This window comes from Malaclemys terrapin, chromosome 3 (genome assembly GCF_027887155.1).
Source record: "Malaclemys terrapin pileata isolate rMalTer1 chromosome 3, rMalTer1.hap1, whole genome shotgun sequence".
Classification (NCBI taxonomy): domain Eukaryota; kingdom Metazoa; phylum Chordata; order Testudines; family Emydidae; genus Malaclemys; species Malaclemys terrapin.
Genome location: NC_071507.1, coordinates 169,591,342 through 169,610,430, shown reverse-complemented (window position 1 = coordinate 169,610,430; position 19,089 = coordinate 169,591,342). Strand labels below are relative to the sequence as shown.

General features: G+C 38.4%; 1 protein-coding gene across 5 annotated transcripts in view; it reads left to right on the top strand.

Moving 5' to 3' along the window:
* Positions 1-19,089, top strand: part of FBXO25 (F-box protein 25) — a 76,751-nt gene that overhangs the window by 53,887 nt on the left and 3,775 nt on the right. For 2 of the 5 annotated variants that reach the window (XM_054023635.1, XM_054023634.1), the window contains exons 8-10: positions 3,214-3,396; positions 10,482-10,625; positions 16,001-16,027. In XM_054023635.1, coding sequence (XP_053879610.1) covers positions 3,214-3,396; positions 10,482-10,625; positions 16,001-16,027 — 354 coding nt within the window. The remainder of the gene's footprint in view (positions 1-3,213; positions 3,397-10,481; positions 10,626-16,000; positions 16,028-19,089) is intronic. The other 3 variants (XM_054023636.1, XM_054023638.1, XM_054023637.1) reach the window with 2 other exon arrangements.

The window sequence follows — 19,089 nt, the reverse complement described above, 5'->3', positions numbered from 1 at the left end:
GCAACAGAGGGTTAGGAGAGGCAGCAAAGGGAAGTACTGAGACTCGGTGGGGGGAGTAGGAGGAAGGGCACTCAGCTGCAGGCTGGGAAGGAGAGTCCCAGGTATTTCTCTCTGCTTCTGGGCTCTTGCCTCCTCCAGCCCCCTCCTCCCTGAGGTGTGCGCAAGTTTACCTAGGGGTGGAATAAATTAAAAAAATTAATGGAGATATCATATCTCCTAGAACTGGAAGGGACCTTGAAAGGTCATTGAGTCCAGCCCCCTGCCTTCACTAGCAGGACCAAGTACCCATTTTGCCCCAGATTCCTAAGTGGCCCCCTCAAGGACTGAACTCACAACCCTGAGTTTAGCAGGCCAATGCTCAAACCACTGAGCTATCCCTCCCCCCTACTAGCCCTCTATCTCACCCAGTTCCACTACCCACCCCAATGCTGTGTCTATCACTTTAAGCATGTACAATGGCAATTTTTGAAAATAAGATAAGATGTCTGAAGTTTCTAAGGGTCTGTGTGATAATCATGGGGGATACACATTTATTTAAAAAAAAATAAATTTAAATCACATTGTTTTGGTTTAAATCGGATTTAAATTAAATGCATTTTTCTTTTTAAAAATAAACCCGTTTAGAACTAAATTTGAAATGGATTACATATGTTAAGGCCTACATTTATTATAATCTCTTAAAATCATATTGAACAGCACACATTTGCTAGTGAAGTTTTAAAGAAAGTGAAACCACCAAACTGGTAGAAGTCACTGGTGAAGCACCTAGAACCAGAGTGTGTTGATGCTTTTGACAGCACTAGCCTCTTCTGGAGGTGGAAAAGGAATATTTTCTTCATTTCAGTTTATTTGAGTTTCAGTTCAACGACTAGTTCATTCAAAGTTAAGAAACTAATTTGGAGTTGAAAAAGCAGGAAAACTTGTTTTCCTCTTCAAGTCTAGGAAGAGAAACTAGGTGTGAGAGGATGAGACCTACTGGTTCTAAAGTCTTGAAGGACATAGTGACTAGAAACAGGGAGTTTAATTCACTAACTACAGATAATATTTCTTTTGTTTAATCGGTCAGTTTTAAATGCAAAGCATGTTTTGATAACTTTTTTTATATGTATCCAGTACAATTAAGGTAGTTTAATTTAATGAACAAAAACACTTTTAAAATTCTGTTTTTGTGCATTTTTAATTCAATTCCAATTTCCAAATAGAGCTTGACACAAATCACGAGTAAACAGTCATCCAGTAAATGAGAAGTGTATCATTCACCATTTTCTAACATTATAAAAATTAAGAATGAATAAATGTATGTTAAGCTATCTAAGTGCTTAAATAAATGAGGATAGATACATTGTGTCTCCTGGTTAGCAAAAAGAAGTAGCAAATTTAGTGTAAAAGCTATATTTAGCTGCAAATCAACATGTGTTAATGGACACCAACCAATGAGAATAGACTTTAGTTATTTTCCTAAAGAAAGAAGTATCAGTGCAAAACATGATTAAAATAGATTATTTAAATCAATCCACCCTGAAGCAAAGTTACAAGATCTTGGCAGAAATAAACTAATATAACTGCTTATCTAATATGCAACTTTGCTTATTTGGTGGGTAGCGGGGATGGAATCAGGAATTTACTCTGACTTGTTACTTTATCATTCTGCCATGAATAAATCACAATAAATTTTTAAATAGAAGATAGATCACACTAAAAAAACCCGGGAAATTCAGCCTTGAAGATATTTGTCATGTGGCCAACAAACCAAAACACCATCCTTGCTTGACAGATAGTTGCTTGACTTGTTATTTCCTTTATTTTATATCAGTAACTTCCACTGAGTGCTTTTGCTTTAGTTATGTATTACAAATGCAAGATTGGAGTCATTATGTTCACAGATGCCTGAGCATGATGTACTCTGAAAAACTATACACAAGATGTCACTACAGAAAGTATATTCTATAAGCAAGACTAATAAGTGTAAAGAACTAAATTGTGGCATTAAGCTAGAGCTGTCTATTGGACCCAGCCACCCTAGGGAGTGCAACTGCTGTAATATGATTGAAGAGAATGATGCATATGCTTCCCTTTGCATCTGGTCAGTTCCACTAGGTGGGGCCACTGTCATCCCTCGCACAAAACAGTGACAGCAGTGCTAGCTCTATATAGTCCCTAACAATGTCTCTTATTGTGCCCAGCCCCTTCCAGTAGGTTCAAATAGAGAAAAGGACGAGGCACTTTTTACATCTCCCATGCCCCTGCTGCAAGGAAGAGAACCTCTCTAGTACCCACCCTAGGTGCTGCTACACAGAGACCCCCATAGAAGAGGACTCTGGTCAGTGATACATACTCTTTTGGGTCGCCCACTCTATATTCGCTCTCCTATCAGTGTGGCAGAATCACTATTTCATCTGTTGGGGGCTCTCTGCAGAGGTGGGATTTGTCCTAGCCTCTTCCCTCCGAATCCTACATTCCATATCTATTGCATATCCTGTTGAGTAATTAACATAAACGTCAGTGCTTTTTAATAATGGTTTCTCTTATTTCTGATTGTCCAATTAACTATAATAAGGTTCAGGATTGACTATAGTGCAGGGAAACTATGAGTACGTTTTTAACGTGTGCATTTTTCTGAAAGTTGGTGTTGTGTGCAACTTTTAACTAATTTTCAGACTGCTTTCCAAAAGCTTTTTCATCCAAAGCATAACTTTAGGTTCTAAGAATTCTCATTCACTTAAAACCAGAAAAACTAAGAGCTGCAAAACCATATTTTCAACTTCTGTTCCTTGAGGTATTTAATTTTCAATAACAAACTTGCAGAATAATCTAACAAATGTTGAAAACCAAATGATCAAAATATCAAACTGGAAAAAAAAAAAAAAAAAAAAAAAAAAAAAAAACCTGGTCCATATTTTTTTCAGGGAAACACACACACATATATATATAATTATAAAAAATATTAAATTTTAAAAGGTGAAATAAAAAAAACGGAGGTAGCTTTATTGGTTTAAACCTAAAATTGAAAACCCTACTTCTTGCATCTGAAGAAGTTAGGTTTTTACCCACGAAAGCTTATGCCCAAATAAATCTGCTAGTCTTTAAGGTGCCACCAGACTCCTTGTTGTTTTTGTAGATACAGACTAACATGGCTACCCCCTGATACTTGAAACCCTACTTATGTTATACTAACAACTCCATGCAGTTAAAAGTTAACTTTTTTTTTTTCAGCAAGTCAACAATGGTCTCACGCTCAGTGATCTCCCTCTGCATATGCTGAACAACATTTTATACAGGTTCTCAGATGGCTGGGACATTATTACGCTAGGTCAAGTGACCCCAACACTGTACATGCTCAGCGAAGACAGGCAGTTGTGGAAAAAACTTTGCCAGTACCATTTTGCAGAAAAACAGGTAACAAGAGAGAGAGTTATGTGTGTGTGTTAAATCTGATACTGTTTTCTGTCATACTGGATGAAGATGATCTCAGTATGAATTCCTCAGTGAATCTGCCCTTGCTTTCACGTTGAACTATGGCAGTGTGGGTAACAGGAAAGTGATCTGTTTTTTTCAGAGGTGGTGTCTAACCTCAGTTCCCATTGATTTCTGTGAGAAATGTGCTCTCTACATCAACCCAAGAGACTTTATCCGGATGTTCCCCGTGCAGTGGTGGGGAGGACAGTGGAGGCAGTAAGAAGAACAGGAGTAGTACTTGTGGCACCTTAGAGACTAACAAATTTATTAGAGCATAAGCTTTCGTGGACTACAGCCCACTTCTTCGGATGCATATAGAGTGGAATAAATATTGAGGAGATATATATACACACATACAGAGAGCAGAACAGGTGGGAGTTGTCTTACCAACTCTGAGAGGTCAATTAAGTAAGAGAAAAAAACTTTTGAAGCGATAATCGAGATAGCCCAGTATAGACAGTTTGATAAGAAGTGTGAGAATACTTACAAGGGGAGACAGATTCAATGTTTGTAATGGCTCAGCCATTCCCAGTCCTTATTCAGTCCTGAGTTGATTGTGTCTAGTTTGCATATCAATTCCAGCTCAGCAGTCTCTCGTTGGAGTCTGTTTTGAAAGTTTTTCTGTTGTAAGATAGCCACCCGCAGGTCTGACATTGAATGGCCAGACGCAGTGTCTACACTAAGCTTTTTTTCCTCCATTTTTCCCACCATTCCTGTCAACTGTGGCAGATTGGACTCTTAAAGCTTTAGTATATGCATTTTAGATGCCAAGGTAATAGGTGCTTCAAGCTAAGATTTTTCATAAATTGTACAAATCTGAGCAGTCAGCCATGAGCTTCTAGATTATATTTCTCTACCTAGACTATTATGAGTAGATTTTCTTGTATACACGTAACTTTTACCATGCATGCATTAGTCTCAGCGTTCACCTAATAACATCGATATTCATGACCATCTGGACTTTAACCTCGAGGCATCTAGATAGACTTATGTGTAGTACTGGGGAGGAGCCAGTGCTACATGTAGGTACTAATGACATAGGGAAGGGTCGGAGAGATGTCGTGGAGGCCACATTTAGGCTGCTAGGAAAGAGACTGACATCCAGGACCTCTATGGTGGCATTCTCAGAAATGCTTCCAGTTCCACGCCAGGTAGGCAGGCAGAGCTTCAGAGTCTCAATGCGTGGATGAGACGATGGTGTAGGGAGGAGGGGTTTAGATTTAGTAGGAACTGAGGAAACTTTGGGGATAGGGGGAGCCTATCCAGGAAGGATGGGCTCCACCTAAACCAAAGTGGAACCAATCTGCTGGCACTTAACATTAAAAAGGTTGCAGAGCAGTTTTTAAACTAAAAGATGGAGGAAAGCCAATTGCTGCAGAGGAGCACGTGGATCGGACAGAGACTTCTCTTAGAGGAGAGTCTATTGATAGAGATTCTCTAGGTTTTAGTCAGGAGGAGAGGATGGATGAGGATAAAGTATGGGCCAGATCAGACGAGAAATATTCACATAAAAAAGAATCTGACACATCAGAAAAGGGCAGACAAATATACAGGGACAAGTTTTTTAAAATGCTTGTACACAAATGCTAGAAGTCTAAATAATAAGATGGGTGAACTAGAGTGCCTCGTGATAAAGGAGGATATTGATATAATAGGCATCACAAAAACCTGGTGGAGTGAGGACAATAAATGGGACACAATCATTCCAGGGTACAAAATATATCGGAAGGACAGAACAGGTTGTGCGGGGTGTGGTGGGAGGGTAGCACTATATGTGAAAGAAAATGTAGAATCAAATGAAGTAAAAATCTTAAATGAATTCACGTGTTCCATAGAATCTCTATGGATAGTAATTCCATGCTCTAGTAAGAATATAACAGTAGGGAATCTATTATCAACCACCTGACCAGGATAGTGATAGTGACTATGAAATGTTAACGGAGATTAGAGAAGCTATCAAAATAAAGAACTCAACAATAGTGGGGGATTTCAGTTATCCCCATATTGACTGGGTACATGTCACCTCAGGACGACATGCAGAGACAAAATTTCTCAATACTTTAAATGACTGCTTCTTGGAGCAGCTGGTACGGGAACTCACAAGGGGAGAGACAATTCTCGATTTAGTCCTGAGTGGAACACAGGATCTGGTCCAAGAGGTAACTATAACAAGACTTTTTGGAAATAGTGACCATAATATAATAACATTTAACATTCCTGTGGTGGGAAGAACACCTCAGCAGCTCAACACCGTGGCATTTAATTTCAGAAAGTTGAACTATGCAAAAATGAGGAGGTTATTTAAACAGAAATTAAAAGCTACAGTGACTAGGGTGAAATCCCTGCAAGCTGTATGGACACTTTTCAAAGACACCATAATAGAGGCCCAACTTAAATGTATATCTCAAATTAAAAAACACAGTAAAAGAACTAAAAAAGAGCCACCGTGGCTTAACAACCACATAAAAGAAGCAGTGAGAGATAAAAAGGCATCTTTTAAAAAGTGGAAGTCCAATCCTAATGAGGTAAATAGAAAGGAGCATAAACACTGCCAAATTAAATGTAAAAATGTAATAAGAAAAGCCAAAGAGGAGTTTGAAGAACAGCTAGCCAAAAACTCAAAAGGTAATAACAAAATGTTTTGTAAGTACATCAGAAGCAGGAAGCCTGTTAAACAATCAGTGGGGCCCCTGGACGATTGAGATACAAAAGGAGCACTTAAAGACGATAAAGTCATTGCAGAGAAACTAAATAAACTTTGCTTCAGTCTTCACGGCTGAGGATGTTAGGGAGATTCCCAAACCTGAGCCGTCCTTTGTAGGTGACAAATCCTGAGGAATTGTCACAGATTGAAGTGTTATTAGAGGAGGTTTTGGAATGAATTGATAAACTTAACAGTAACAAGTCACTGGGACCTAAGAGTTCTGAAAGATATAAAATGTGAAATTGTGCAACTATTGACTATGGTTTGTAATCTGTCCTTTAAATCCGCTTCTGTACCCAATGACCGGAAGATAGCTAATATAACGCCAATATTTAAAAAGGGCTCTAGAGGTGATCCCGGCAATTACAGACCGGTAAGTCTAACGTCAGTACCGGGCAAATTAATTGAAACAATAGTAAAGAATAAAATTGTCAGACACGTAGAGGAACATAAATTGTTGAGCAAAAGTCAAGATGGTTTCTGTAAAGGGAAATCATGTCTTGCTAATCTATTAGAGTTCTTTGAAGGGCTCAGCAAACATTTGGAGGAGGATCCAGTGGATATAGTGTACTTAGATTTCCAGAAAGACTTTGACAAGGTCCCTCACCAAAGGCTCTTACGTAAATTAAGTTATCATGGTATAAGAGGGAAGATCCTTTCATGGATTGAGAACTGGTTAAAAGACGGGGAACAAAGAGTAGGAATAAATGGTAAATTTTCAGAATGGAGAGGGGTAACTAGTGGTGTTCCCCAAGGGTCAGTCCTGGGACCAATCCTATTCAACTTATTCATAAATGAGCTGGAGAAAGGGGTAAACAGTGAGATGGCAAAGTTTGCAGATGATACTAAACTGCTCAAGATAGTTAAGACCAAAGCAGACTGTGAAGAACTTCAAAAAGATCTCACAAAACTAAGTGATTGGGCAACAAAATGGCAAATGAAATTTATTGTGGATAAATGTAAAGTAATGCACATTGGAAAAAATAAACCCAACTATACATACAATTTGATGGGGACTAATTTAGCTACAGCTAATCAGGAAAGAGATCTTGGAGTCATTGTGAATAGTTCTCTGAAGACGTCCCCGCAGTCTGCAGCGGCAGTCAAAAAAGCAAACAGGATGTTAAATCATTAAAAAGGGGATAGAGAATAACACTGAGAATATCTTATTGCCCTTATTTAAATCGATGGCATGCCCACATCTTGAATACTGCATACAGATGTGGTCTCCTCATCTCAAAAAAGATATACTGGCATTAGAAAAGGTTCAGAGAAGGGCAACTAAAATGATTAGGGGTTTGGAATGGGTCCCAGATGAGGAGAGATTAAAGAGGCTAGAACTTTTCAGCTTGGAAAAGAGGAGACTAAGGGGGGATATGATAGAGATATATAAAATCATGAGTGGTGTGGAGAAAGTGAATAAGGAAAAGTTATTTACTTGTTCCCATAAGAACTAGGGGCCACCAAATGAAATTAATGGGCAGCAGGTTTAAAACAAATAAAAGGAAGTTCTTCTTCACACAGCACACAGTCAACCTGTGGATCTCCTTGTCTGAGGAGTTTGTGAAGGACTATAACAGGGTTTAATAGAGAACTAGATAAATTCATGGAGGTTAAGTCTATTAATGGCTATTAGCCAGGATGGGTAAGGAATGGTGTCCCTAGCCTCTGTTTGTCAGAGGGTGGAGATAGATGGCAGGAGAGAGATCACTTGATCATTACTGTTAGGTTCACTCCCTCTGGGGCACCTGGCGTTGGCCACTGTCAGCAGACAGGATACTGGGCTGGATGGACCTTTGATCTAAAGCAGTATGGCCATTCTTATGTTGTTATGCTAACCTACCCATTCTTTAAACCCCCACTAGTGGTGTGTGTTTGTGTGTCACGCACCCTTGCCCTTTAACACACAAGGCTAAGAGTTTAAGAACTGCTTTCCAAACAACTGTCAAAGAAATTCCAGTACTGGCTGGAAGTGAGTCAGAATAGCCTCTTCCTGTTACATTGGGTGAACTCTAAGGCCTTAGACCAAACTTAGAAAAATTAACCTTCCTTCCACTCCTAATAGTCAAAGAGGAGAATAGTGTAGAACTTCATGTCTGACCATTCGTGGCTTTATACAAACACTGAGCTAAATTACTACTTAATGTTGTAATAAACTAAATTACTACTTAATGTTGAATATATGTACAAAATACAGTGCACACTGAAAATAGATATAAAGAGATACAGAGGGCAAGAATGAAGGCCTGATCAGATGAATAGTAAATATTCCACTACAGGAAATTCTGGGATTCTCAAGAAGTTGCAAGCGTGAGGTAGGCATGGCCACTGTTTTGTGAAGATTTGAGAGGGGTGTATTCCAGGTGGCACTCTTGCAAACATCATGGAGAAGAGCTGACCAGAAATTGTTCTCTGATCATTGGGCTGAGCTAATCCAGTTGTACCAATGTTTTATTCTTTCAGGATAAAGTCCCACATTAGTATTACTGTATTCTTTGAATGCCATCAGTGTGCTCTCTGCCATTCAAAGCATCAAAGAAGGCATCAATGCCACCTCAAAAAATACTAAATTCAGTGAATTATACAAACTGGCCACAACAAATTATCTTTGATGATAAAAAAAAATCTGTACTATTTTGAGATTGTTTGTTTGTAATCCAGCAAGGTGATATTAATGTGAATATCTTCATAGAGGCATTCTAAGTTGGGGCTTGAATAGAGACAGTGGTTCTAAAGACTTGCTAATTCCACATGCTCACAAGAAACGTTGATTTTAAATGTCCCTTCATCGTCTGAGTTGCCCAGCGTATCCCATCCTGTCTCCTCTGTCTTTAAGACTGTAAACTTCTTGGGGCAAAATGGTTTTATTTTATTGACTATATAGCACTGAGCTCAAAATGTATCTTAACTAATAAATAAATGGTGATTGTTTCACAAGGAGGGGGATGGAAGGAGTCCCAAACTGACATGGCATCTTGGCAAAAGATGCAAAGGCAGGGGAATAGAAGTAGTATGCCAAAGGAGAGCTTAGGAGGGTGATTTGTGGGAAATGTAGGCTATGAGAGCAGGCGTAGGAAGAACAATAGCTAAGAAGTAGGCAGGGTGGGGTTGAGCATTTTGAATTTGATGTACAAAGTCAGGGAATTTTGAAGAGGGGAAGGGGAGAAAGATTCTGAACAAAGATCACAATGGCTGGAGAGGAAGCTGTTTTCTTAAGATAGTATAAGAAATAAAAATCACTCCAGCACATCAGTGTAACATGTCAGATTCAGGATCTCTACATACTAGTGTAAAAATACTTTTTTTTTTTAATTTTTATTTATTTTTTTAAGTATTTCTGAACTCTAACATGGAGTTTCCAAGCAGCTTGTAAGTGGACTAATAACATAACTGAATCTTTAGGGTTTTTTGGGGGGGGCTATTAAACTGTAATTTGCCTCAGGTTAAAAATGTGTCCCTTTACAAGCAGCAATATGACCTTAACCTTCACCATGTTCCAATGTTTTCTGCTGTCTTCTCAATACGCTAGTAGAAACCACATTGATTTGAAGGATTCTTGCACTGTTGCTTGGAAAAATTAGGCAGTACAGCTGTCCATGTGCTTCAATGTCCCATGCTTCCAAAAAGGATATACAAAGCATGTGCAAGTAAGACTAGCATGCATTTATTTAAAATTAAAAGAAAAACATTATTTAAGTTTCTAATAATAGTTGTGTAAAATACCTTAATTGTGAAAAATATGTAGCCTAAGGCTAGGTTTATAAAGTCTAAAGCCTTGGTTGCTTTGTCTGTACTTTACAGGGGAGTGTTTTACAGCTGCGGTCTTCACAATAAGCCACCAGTTGTAATACATGATCATCTTTCATCAGTTTAGAAGTGAAGAAAATATTCAGTGCAATATTTTTTCTATATAACTCTTAAAAAAATACTCGTATGCAACAAGAGAATTATTAACTTGGCCCTTTCAAGTCAGTGGAGTTGCCCCAATTAGGAGTATGGCCCAATGTAGTTTAACAAATCGGTATTTTCTGTTTTCTATTGTTCTACCTAATTTAGTTTCATTGGGAAGGTCTCAAATATTTAGAGGGGTATGGACCAGAATATGGCATAAATCACCTTTATATGGATGGGTCTCTAAAACTGTGCTTCAGAGTTTCAAGTTGACAGTCCATGAAGTTGTGTATATGAGTCAGAATATTAGCCTGAGAGAGCCCCCATTATAAAATAATTAATGTTGAACTATTCTTTTATACTTAAGTCTTTGATTGACTTGATTACTTTCTGCTAACAATTTAAAGAAAAATATTAATTTTATGTCCAGTTCTGTAGGCATTTGATCCTATCGGAAAAAGGTCACATTGACTGGAAGCTGATGTATTTTGCACTTCAGAAGTGTTATCCAATAAAGGAACAATATGGGGACACATTACATTTTTGTCGACATTGTAGTATTCTATTTTGGAAGGTAAGAACTGGCAATGTATAAATTAACATTAGAAAATACTTTGAGAATTAGCTACTGAAAAAAATATAGTTGACAGGGAAAATGTTAGTGTCGCATAATTGTGTGCCATCTCAGGTGGAAAGTAATTGGGCCTTAAATCAAACTAAGTAAAGTAGTCACACCTACAGAGCTTGGTGTGTTGTTCCAAAAGAGGATTCCAGACCAAATGAAAAATCAAAAGTTCAGTTCTGTGCTATATTTAGTTTTAAAATCTGTACCAGAAATTCATATTCTGTGCTTTTATAAAGAAAGGAGGGAAGAGTGTTACTCCCTACCTTCCAGCAGCCTTTTTGTTAGACAGCTGTAATGCACAAATGCTCAGGGATGAGGAGGAAGCAGGCAGAGGACTAACTTCAACATTATGGCAGCCAATAAAAAGGATCAATAGTAAAAACATTTTACCACAGTATTTCCACAGCAGTGATGTAATATTTTACATGATTTAGTAACCAGCTGTGTCTTGTGAAAAGCACTGAAGAACATGTTAGAAATGATCTTTCTAAACATGCATTTTGTGTTTCCCTTATCTTGCTCTTTGGTAGTAAGTATATTTGGCCTTGAAGGAGGATTTTGTTTCTCGAGGGTAATCTGCTTCTTAACTCTCACCTGAAGTCATAATAATCCTATTTTGGTTTAACATTTGATGGCTGGAAAAGTGGATTAGATGCCTCTTTCTGACTGACTTCAATTTGCAACCCAAAGACTACAGTAGATTATGATTTCAAATGGAAATTAAGAAGCAAGAGTTGCTTGGAAACCTTGAAAAATCTTCTCCTGAGAAATCATTTTGCTTTTATACATTATATTTTGTTCTTTTTCCATTATTCTGAAATTCTAAAGACATTTACATGAAAGCAAGACTGTGTAAGATTCCTTTTCTGCTCTTTCCTCCCTCTCCTCCCAAAGAAGATAATTCTTCTTGTGTGATGATGGGTCCTCTGTGTGACTTTATAATTTGTCCAATGAGGAGTAATAGCATGTATGCCAATAGCAATGTATGAATTATGTCATTCTGAATTTGAATATCCTTGTTATCTTGTCTGTACCTGCAGACACTAATAATTAAATCAGCAGTACAAAAACATACAGTCAGTATAGCCTTCTACTTTAAAAAAGTCTAGACAACCTATTGATATATAGTTCTTGCACTTCTGATAAAGGTTTGCTAGGGAATAAAAGCTTTCCTTTGCAGTAGATTCTGTCCTGTAACTTGCTGCCTAGTCAGTAGAAGACAGTTTTCCCTTGATAAAATGCCGCTGGTGACATAACGATGCAGTTATGAGAGAGTTGGATTTTTTAGTTCTTGTGTATACTAGTTTCCCTTCTAATTTCTAAAGGATTTTGTTGTTGGAGTATTCCTGTATAAGGGAATAACCATATACTATTTGACATTTTGCCTCCATTCAAATGTTTGCTAACTGTTGTGCTTCAGAGTGTATTTCATGCATTTAATGCTGGGAATGACCAGTTTCATGGTATTCTTAAGAGTCTAGAACTTAAGTTGAAGGATCATGGAGGAGTATAGGAGGAAGCAGAAATGCCACGTACATGGATAGAATGGCTAGATACACCTCTACCCCTATATAACACGACCCGATATAACACGAATTCAGATATAACGTGGTAAAGCAGTGCTCTGAGGGGGCGGGGCTGCGCGCTCAGGCGGATCAAAGCAAGTTCAATCTAACGCGGTTTCACCTATAACGCGGTAAGATTTTTTGGCTCCTGAGGACAGCGTTATATCGGGGTAGAGGTGTACTAAGAATTGTGGAGTATTCCATGCAAGTATACTTATTGATTCCTTCCGCCTATGATAGGAGTTATGAATGCTGCTCTACAGATCAATTCCCAGGCAGGAGTAACAATAATTTCTTGGTGGCACTAGCACTAGTGATAGCTGTTGCAAGACTTCATATACAGAAGTGAGTTGTTTGATTGGGCTGACTGTGGATTTTCATAACTTCTTTCAGACCGTTTTTAAACTGTTCTCAAATTAAGGAGTGGCTTTAGTTTTCAGGCTCTCAGAAAAAGCGGATATGGGAATGTGACAAAAAACTTCAACTTTTAAAATAAATTGTTAAAGTTTGCCAGTAGTGGGGAACTTCATTCTTTCTCTATGCAAAGTGGTCTAACAGCTCAGCTTAGTGCTACTAATTCTGTTTTGGTGGGACTTTTTATTGTTGTGTTATCTTAAGGTGGCTAGGTCAAAGAAGGGGTATTTGCATTTGGTTCTGAAGGTACTGAAGTTTGTTGGCACCCTGATCTCATGAGGGAATAGGTTCAAAATTCATGGGCCTATGGGCAAAAAAACTGCATCTTCTGCATGTTTCACTTTGATGTTTCCAGTTCCACTGGAATGTAGGTTTCATGGGAGGTCATGATCATGCAGGATGGAGAGGTCCTGTTGGTAACTTGTGACAGTCACATCAAGACATTTGAAGAGGAGGATGAAAACCTTGAATCCAAGGGGAACAAGAGCAGGAGGCAGAGCACCGGGCCACCATTGTGGCTGAGCAGAGAAGTTACTGTGTTCTGAACCAGTAGTAGCTTTTTATTATTATTATTTATTTTGATGGTTTTGTACTTGGGTGCAGAGAATTACAATAGTCAAGTTTAGAGGTGATGAACATGCCAATCATTGGACACCGTGGCTAAATCTGAATAGGTTTCCCACCAGCTGTGAATGAAGAAGGAGCTTTTTGCAGCAGTGGCAGTTTTGGCCTCCACAGGACAAATGGTCCCTGAGGCTATGAACTAGAACTATCTGAAAGTAGATGCCCTCAAAGGAAGATGGTGATGTAAAAATGATGAGTTCTTTGGAGTGTTTCTGTCATTCCACCAGCATCATTTCAGTCTTTCCAGGATTCTGCTTCAGCCAGCTGCATTTCCTCCAGTTGCTAATATAAGCCAAGCTGTTGGGTAGTTGGAAGAATGTGTTGTTTGTGTCTGATGTGAAGGTGCTGTAAAGTTGAGTGTCTTCTGTGTATTGTGTACCTTTTTAATTACTCCTCCAACCAGGGGTATGGCCAGTGTACCCAGGCTAATACCTCTTTCTTGTAGGAATTGCTATAGGATTGCTAGTGACTCAGAATCTCTGGTGTACATCATCCAAAAGATGGTAGCTGGAGCAGAACGAACACACACACACAACTTTGTTGTGGGTTATTGATTCAGCACTAAAGCTGGGAAAAGAGGGCCACTTACTGAATTACCGGGGAGCATGGATCAGTATTCATGTCGCATTCCCAGTCAATACCCAGCCCAAGCCGGAGAAACTAATGATCCAACCAGAGGACCAAATTCGATGGTGAATCCTAGTCACGTGTCACCTGAGGCATGTTGTGCATATGCTGAGAAGACTGAATTACCATTCCAGTACTGTGACCATGCCTGATTCTGCTGACTTGAGGGATCTAGTAGAAGTGGTATGACTGCAGAGTTAATAAACGCATTACTCCAAATGCAAATTTAGTAATCTTTGTGACACCATAATCACCTCCATAGCAACTGATCGTGATATCAGATAAGATTATGACTTCTGTTGTAGAATAAGCATGGATGTGTTTTGGGATTAGTGATGAGATATGGAGGTTTATCTCCTCTACAGCATTGGAATGTGAACCACATCAATACCATCTAACAAATGTTTGACACTGCTGAAATAATTAGTGGTGTTACTTCATTTCTAAATGGATGATTTCTGCACTATAACTGGCACCCTTGTTGGCAGAGATGCCAAAGGCTTGATCAGCATAGAGCCTGAATTGCCTCCTTGCTCTGACCCTTTCACAAGCTGTTTAAGCAAAAAAAGAGAAATCAACCAAGGGAAATGAAACTTCTGCTCCTGTCATCTCTGATGAGCCTTTGTGCTCTTTGGAAACAGCTATCTTAACTGGAAAAAAAGGTATACCAGTTTAAATATATTAATGGTAGTAAACCTAGTTGTGACAAACCGTCTGTTAGGGTTTAGTGTGGTACATGGTTTTAACTTGGTGTCAATAAAATATACACAGTACAGTGATTGACAAATATCACTATAGTATCTGTAATTAACACCTATTTTTTCCAAACTGAAACTTGATCCTTTACAATACTTTGGACACTTTCTAAATGTTTGATTTATTCTGTAACTTTAAAATTTCCATGTGTTTTGATTTCTTTATTTTTTTTAAAGGAAAAACGCTAGTTAGTTACTTTACATTTTGTGTGTGTGGGGAGGAACTGATGAGACATTTACACTTCGTTAAATTATATATTATCAGTACATACTATGAAGAAAATAAAGGAAGATATTTTCTTAATTGAATGCCTATAATTCAAAAGCTGGTCAATTTTTAAAAAGTTCAAAGTAATTTTGTAGACTTTGCTTTTTTGTTGTTTTTGTTTTACAGTTGCTTTCCTATCTTTAAAAAAAAAAAAGTTGTTTTATCTCCTGTTATGTGAAAAACACAAACAAAAAGGAGAATGTCTGTCTGACTATACATGGAAGCAGTGACTTTTCAGTTTTTCAGTCATTCAGTTCTAGTAATCTTAGCTGTTATTTGTAGCAATAATAGTTTTAAAAAACCTTCAGACAGCAATGTATAGGGTTTTTTTTAATTGATGGCATTCCTTTAAAACAAATGATCATAGAAATCTTAAATACAGCAGTGAAACCATTACTACCTACTTCATAGGAGGTGTGATAATATATAAAAGAATATCTTGTACTCTTTAATATTAAAAGAGAAAATGAATATAGCGCACACTCATCACCTCAAATGACACTTTGAAAAGTGATTTTTTCAAAAAAAGACTGATGTTCATTTTTAATAGAGACTAAATATGTAATTACTCAGTGGAGTAAAAATGCTGGCATCTAGTACTATTAAGTGATGCATTTTTGTGAGCGCTTTTTGTTTATATCATAACTCTTCTACATTATTATGTGGTGTCACCAATGTGGGTAAATTTCTTCCATTGGTAACTGGATGATACGTTTCAGCAGGTCTAAAGATGGACAAGAATGATGGAGTATTTGTCCTTCTTTAATGGTAATTTTTTCAACGGTAGGCGGATCATTGAAGCACTACGCAGTGACTAAAAGCTATTTCAAGCAGATGATGCAATCTAACACCTGTTCTTACTCCTCTCAGAGTTTTAGCGGTAGTTTGTATGTGGGCTTTGTTTTCCAACAGATTAAAATAATCTAGTGCAGAATATTCTTGTGGTGAATAATAATCAAAATCATGTACTAAGATTCTTATTCTAAATGACAGCCAGTCCAATAAATCTTAATGTTTCCTCTCTTTTACTTTATTGCGCTCCTTCCTGCTTCTTCCTTCATGATCCCCAAGGACTACCACCTTGCTTTGTTACTCAAGGTATTTCATGTGTGTTTCATCCCTGCTTTTATCTGTGCTGGTTCTGTAATGTTGAAGTGAACAAGATGTTCAGTTGTAATTTATGTTTCAGTTTGTCATGACTGGCTAAGAACAAGCTATTCCTGCAGCTGTTGACACTATGTTAGATACTCTCATCTTCCAACCTCAGTTTTGCACTTTTTGTTGTTGTTATTGCTATTTTTATTGCAGTGTTCCTCACTGTACTGTTTCAACTCAAGGGACTAAATTCAGCCTCTGATGTAAGCAGGTGCAGCTGTCACTGAATTCAGACAGTTACGCCCTTTTACACTACGGATGAATTTTGCACAAAGTAGGCATTAATGGCTGTTTCCACATTCTAATGGATTTAGTTCCGCACTGAAATCTAAGAACAGTAAAGGCAACATCACAGAATTCTGTCTCTGCAGTATGAAACAAAGGTACTGAAATTGCTTTTACCCCACTGAATAATTTAATTACACTTTAACCTGTTTTATTCAAAGGCCTTCTACAAATAGTAGTTTTTTAAAGAAGACCTCTTGTGATTGGAGGAAAAGGAAATTATGACATTGCTTTCTGAATGAGAAATTTACAGAAAAGAATTACACAGAGGCCTATTGTTGTCATGGGAACTTCATAATTTGCAATTAAGCTGAAATTTGGGGAAGAAAACAATTATATTTGTCATTTGGTGCTCCTTGTAGACAGTGCACATTTTCATGCAACTTACATTTATTTTGATCTAGTTAAATAGATTTATTGAAATTTGATTGGAAGTGAATCATTATGCATGAGCAAGATTTTAAATTAAAATAACTCTCAGAAGCAAAAGCATTCAAAATCACCAGTGGATATGCAATGTCTTACCTCTGATAAAAAAACATGCACATAGCTCTTCAAATCCATAGGCTCTTCCATAGTAAAATTGCTATCTGGGTTTAAAAAACAAAAATGGATTTTAGTTGAGATTGTTCTTCAGCTTCTCTTCCTGAATGAAAGGAGGAACTTGTGAGGGTGTTTTTCATGCTGTTGTGAAGAGCAAAACAGACAACACCTGACAGGCTATGCCTTAGAATTACATTTAGAAAGACTGTCGAGGGAAACAAAACTAACTCTTCTCCAAGAATCTAATTCTGGTGACAATGAGGAGAAGATGGGAAATAGTTCTGGTGGCAATGGGGAGAAGGGGGGTGCTAGTTGGCTAGTTACAGTATCTGATTTTCAGGGAGAAAGACTCCTCTGCCATTGCAGTTTGTAGAAGAGGCCTTCTCAAGAGAATAAGTGAGGTTCAGTTTTCATCTGATCCAAGCCCTTGGCATCTTTCTCTGCTGACTGCAGCATCTCCTCTTCTCCCTGTCTCTGAAGGCAGTTCAGTTAGGGACCTTATTGTTAGATGTTTGCTTTTTTAACGGCCTTTCTCCCTGCTTCCCTTGTCATTAAAAGAGCACCCTGCTCTCAGACTCTGTCCTTATGCAGTAAGCAAAAGAAGGAACATAAATAGATCTTAATTTTAAAATCTCATTTAACACTTTTTTTCTTTAAACCCAGATTAGGGTATTTATTTATAACTTTCAAAAGTTCCATGGCATCTAGACCCCCATTTAAAATGGATGCTTCATCCTTAGCTTGTACTATTGTGCCTACATATGTGTGCTTCCATACCTAGGTTTTAAGGAATTGAATTCAGAGCTCCCATTTAAAGTTCTTGCTTTCTATGAAATACAGTTCTTTTTTTCCTCATTGACATGTCAGTGGAATACTTCCATCGACAGCAGTAGTGCATAACATTAATGGTAGAGGCTGTATGATTTCTTTAACGTGTTTTTACCTTCTTTGAACTTCCCTGCTCAACACACTGGATTTATGGTTATATATAGCAAGTACACTAAAAAGCAGGTGTTTATGAGCTTTATGAACGTTGTCTTTTAAGATATTTACTAACCTCACTATCCAGACTTGTTCAGGACTTTGTGCTTACTGCAGCTATAGCATTTCCTTCTGGTAATTGTTATTATAGGTTACAAAAGAGATGTTAGCATTTAATCATAAAATTAACTCAAATCCTGAGTTTTCAGCAATACAAGAGCCTCATGCTGAGGCTAGGCTCTCAATAACAGTTTTAAAGCAGGACCAGATGGCTCAGTGGGATAGCATTGACGGAGCCTTTCAACTTGAAGTCACCAATTTAAACCCTGACCAGTCCAGTATTGATCAAAAGTCAGTGACTGAAAATGCCATATGCAAAACAAACTGGTGCTCTGTCAGCCATTCCTCCAGTGTCACAATTGACTGTATCTGAGAAACTGAGAATTGGGTGTGAATTACACTCTCCTCACCCCTACTACAAATATTCTGCCTAGAACAAGGAAGCTTGCTCTGTTGCGGTCCTTCTTTTGTGTATATATGTGTGTGTGTGGGGGGGTGTTTTGTTTCGGGGGGGGGAGGGCATGGGGGAAATGAGACATCAACCTTGTATCTTCCCCAATAACTAAATACAGTACAGTAAATGTGTGTGTGGCGGGGGTGAGGAGGAGTGATCCAATTTCTATGATTTTTCCACTGTTATGAAAGCTTGCATTTTAAAGTGCCAAATTTAGGCAAGCCTTTGATAGGATTTTTTAGACTTGTTGAATTTAATCACTGAAAAGAATTATGCATGGTAAAATACTGAAGGTATGACTGGCATTTTAGGCATGCTTAGTATATGGTTGAGTATTTGCAAGATATATTAACCAGAATGCACATAACTTTAAAACACACCCTGTCTCACGTTCCTTCTGAATGCTGTTGTACAGGGATCGGCAACCTTTGGCATGCGGCCCGCCAGGGTAAGTACCCTGGCAGGCCGAGCCAGTTTGTTTACCTGCCGCGTCCGCAGGTTCAGCCGATCGCGGTTCCCACTGGCTGCAGTTTGCTGCTCCAGGCCAAGGGGGACTGCGGGAAGCGGCGCGGGCCGAGGGATGTGCTGGCCGCTACTTGCCGCCGCCCCCATTGGCCTGGAGCAGTGAACCGCCACCAGTGGGAGCCGCAATCGGCCGAACCTGTGGACACGGCAGGCAAAC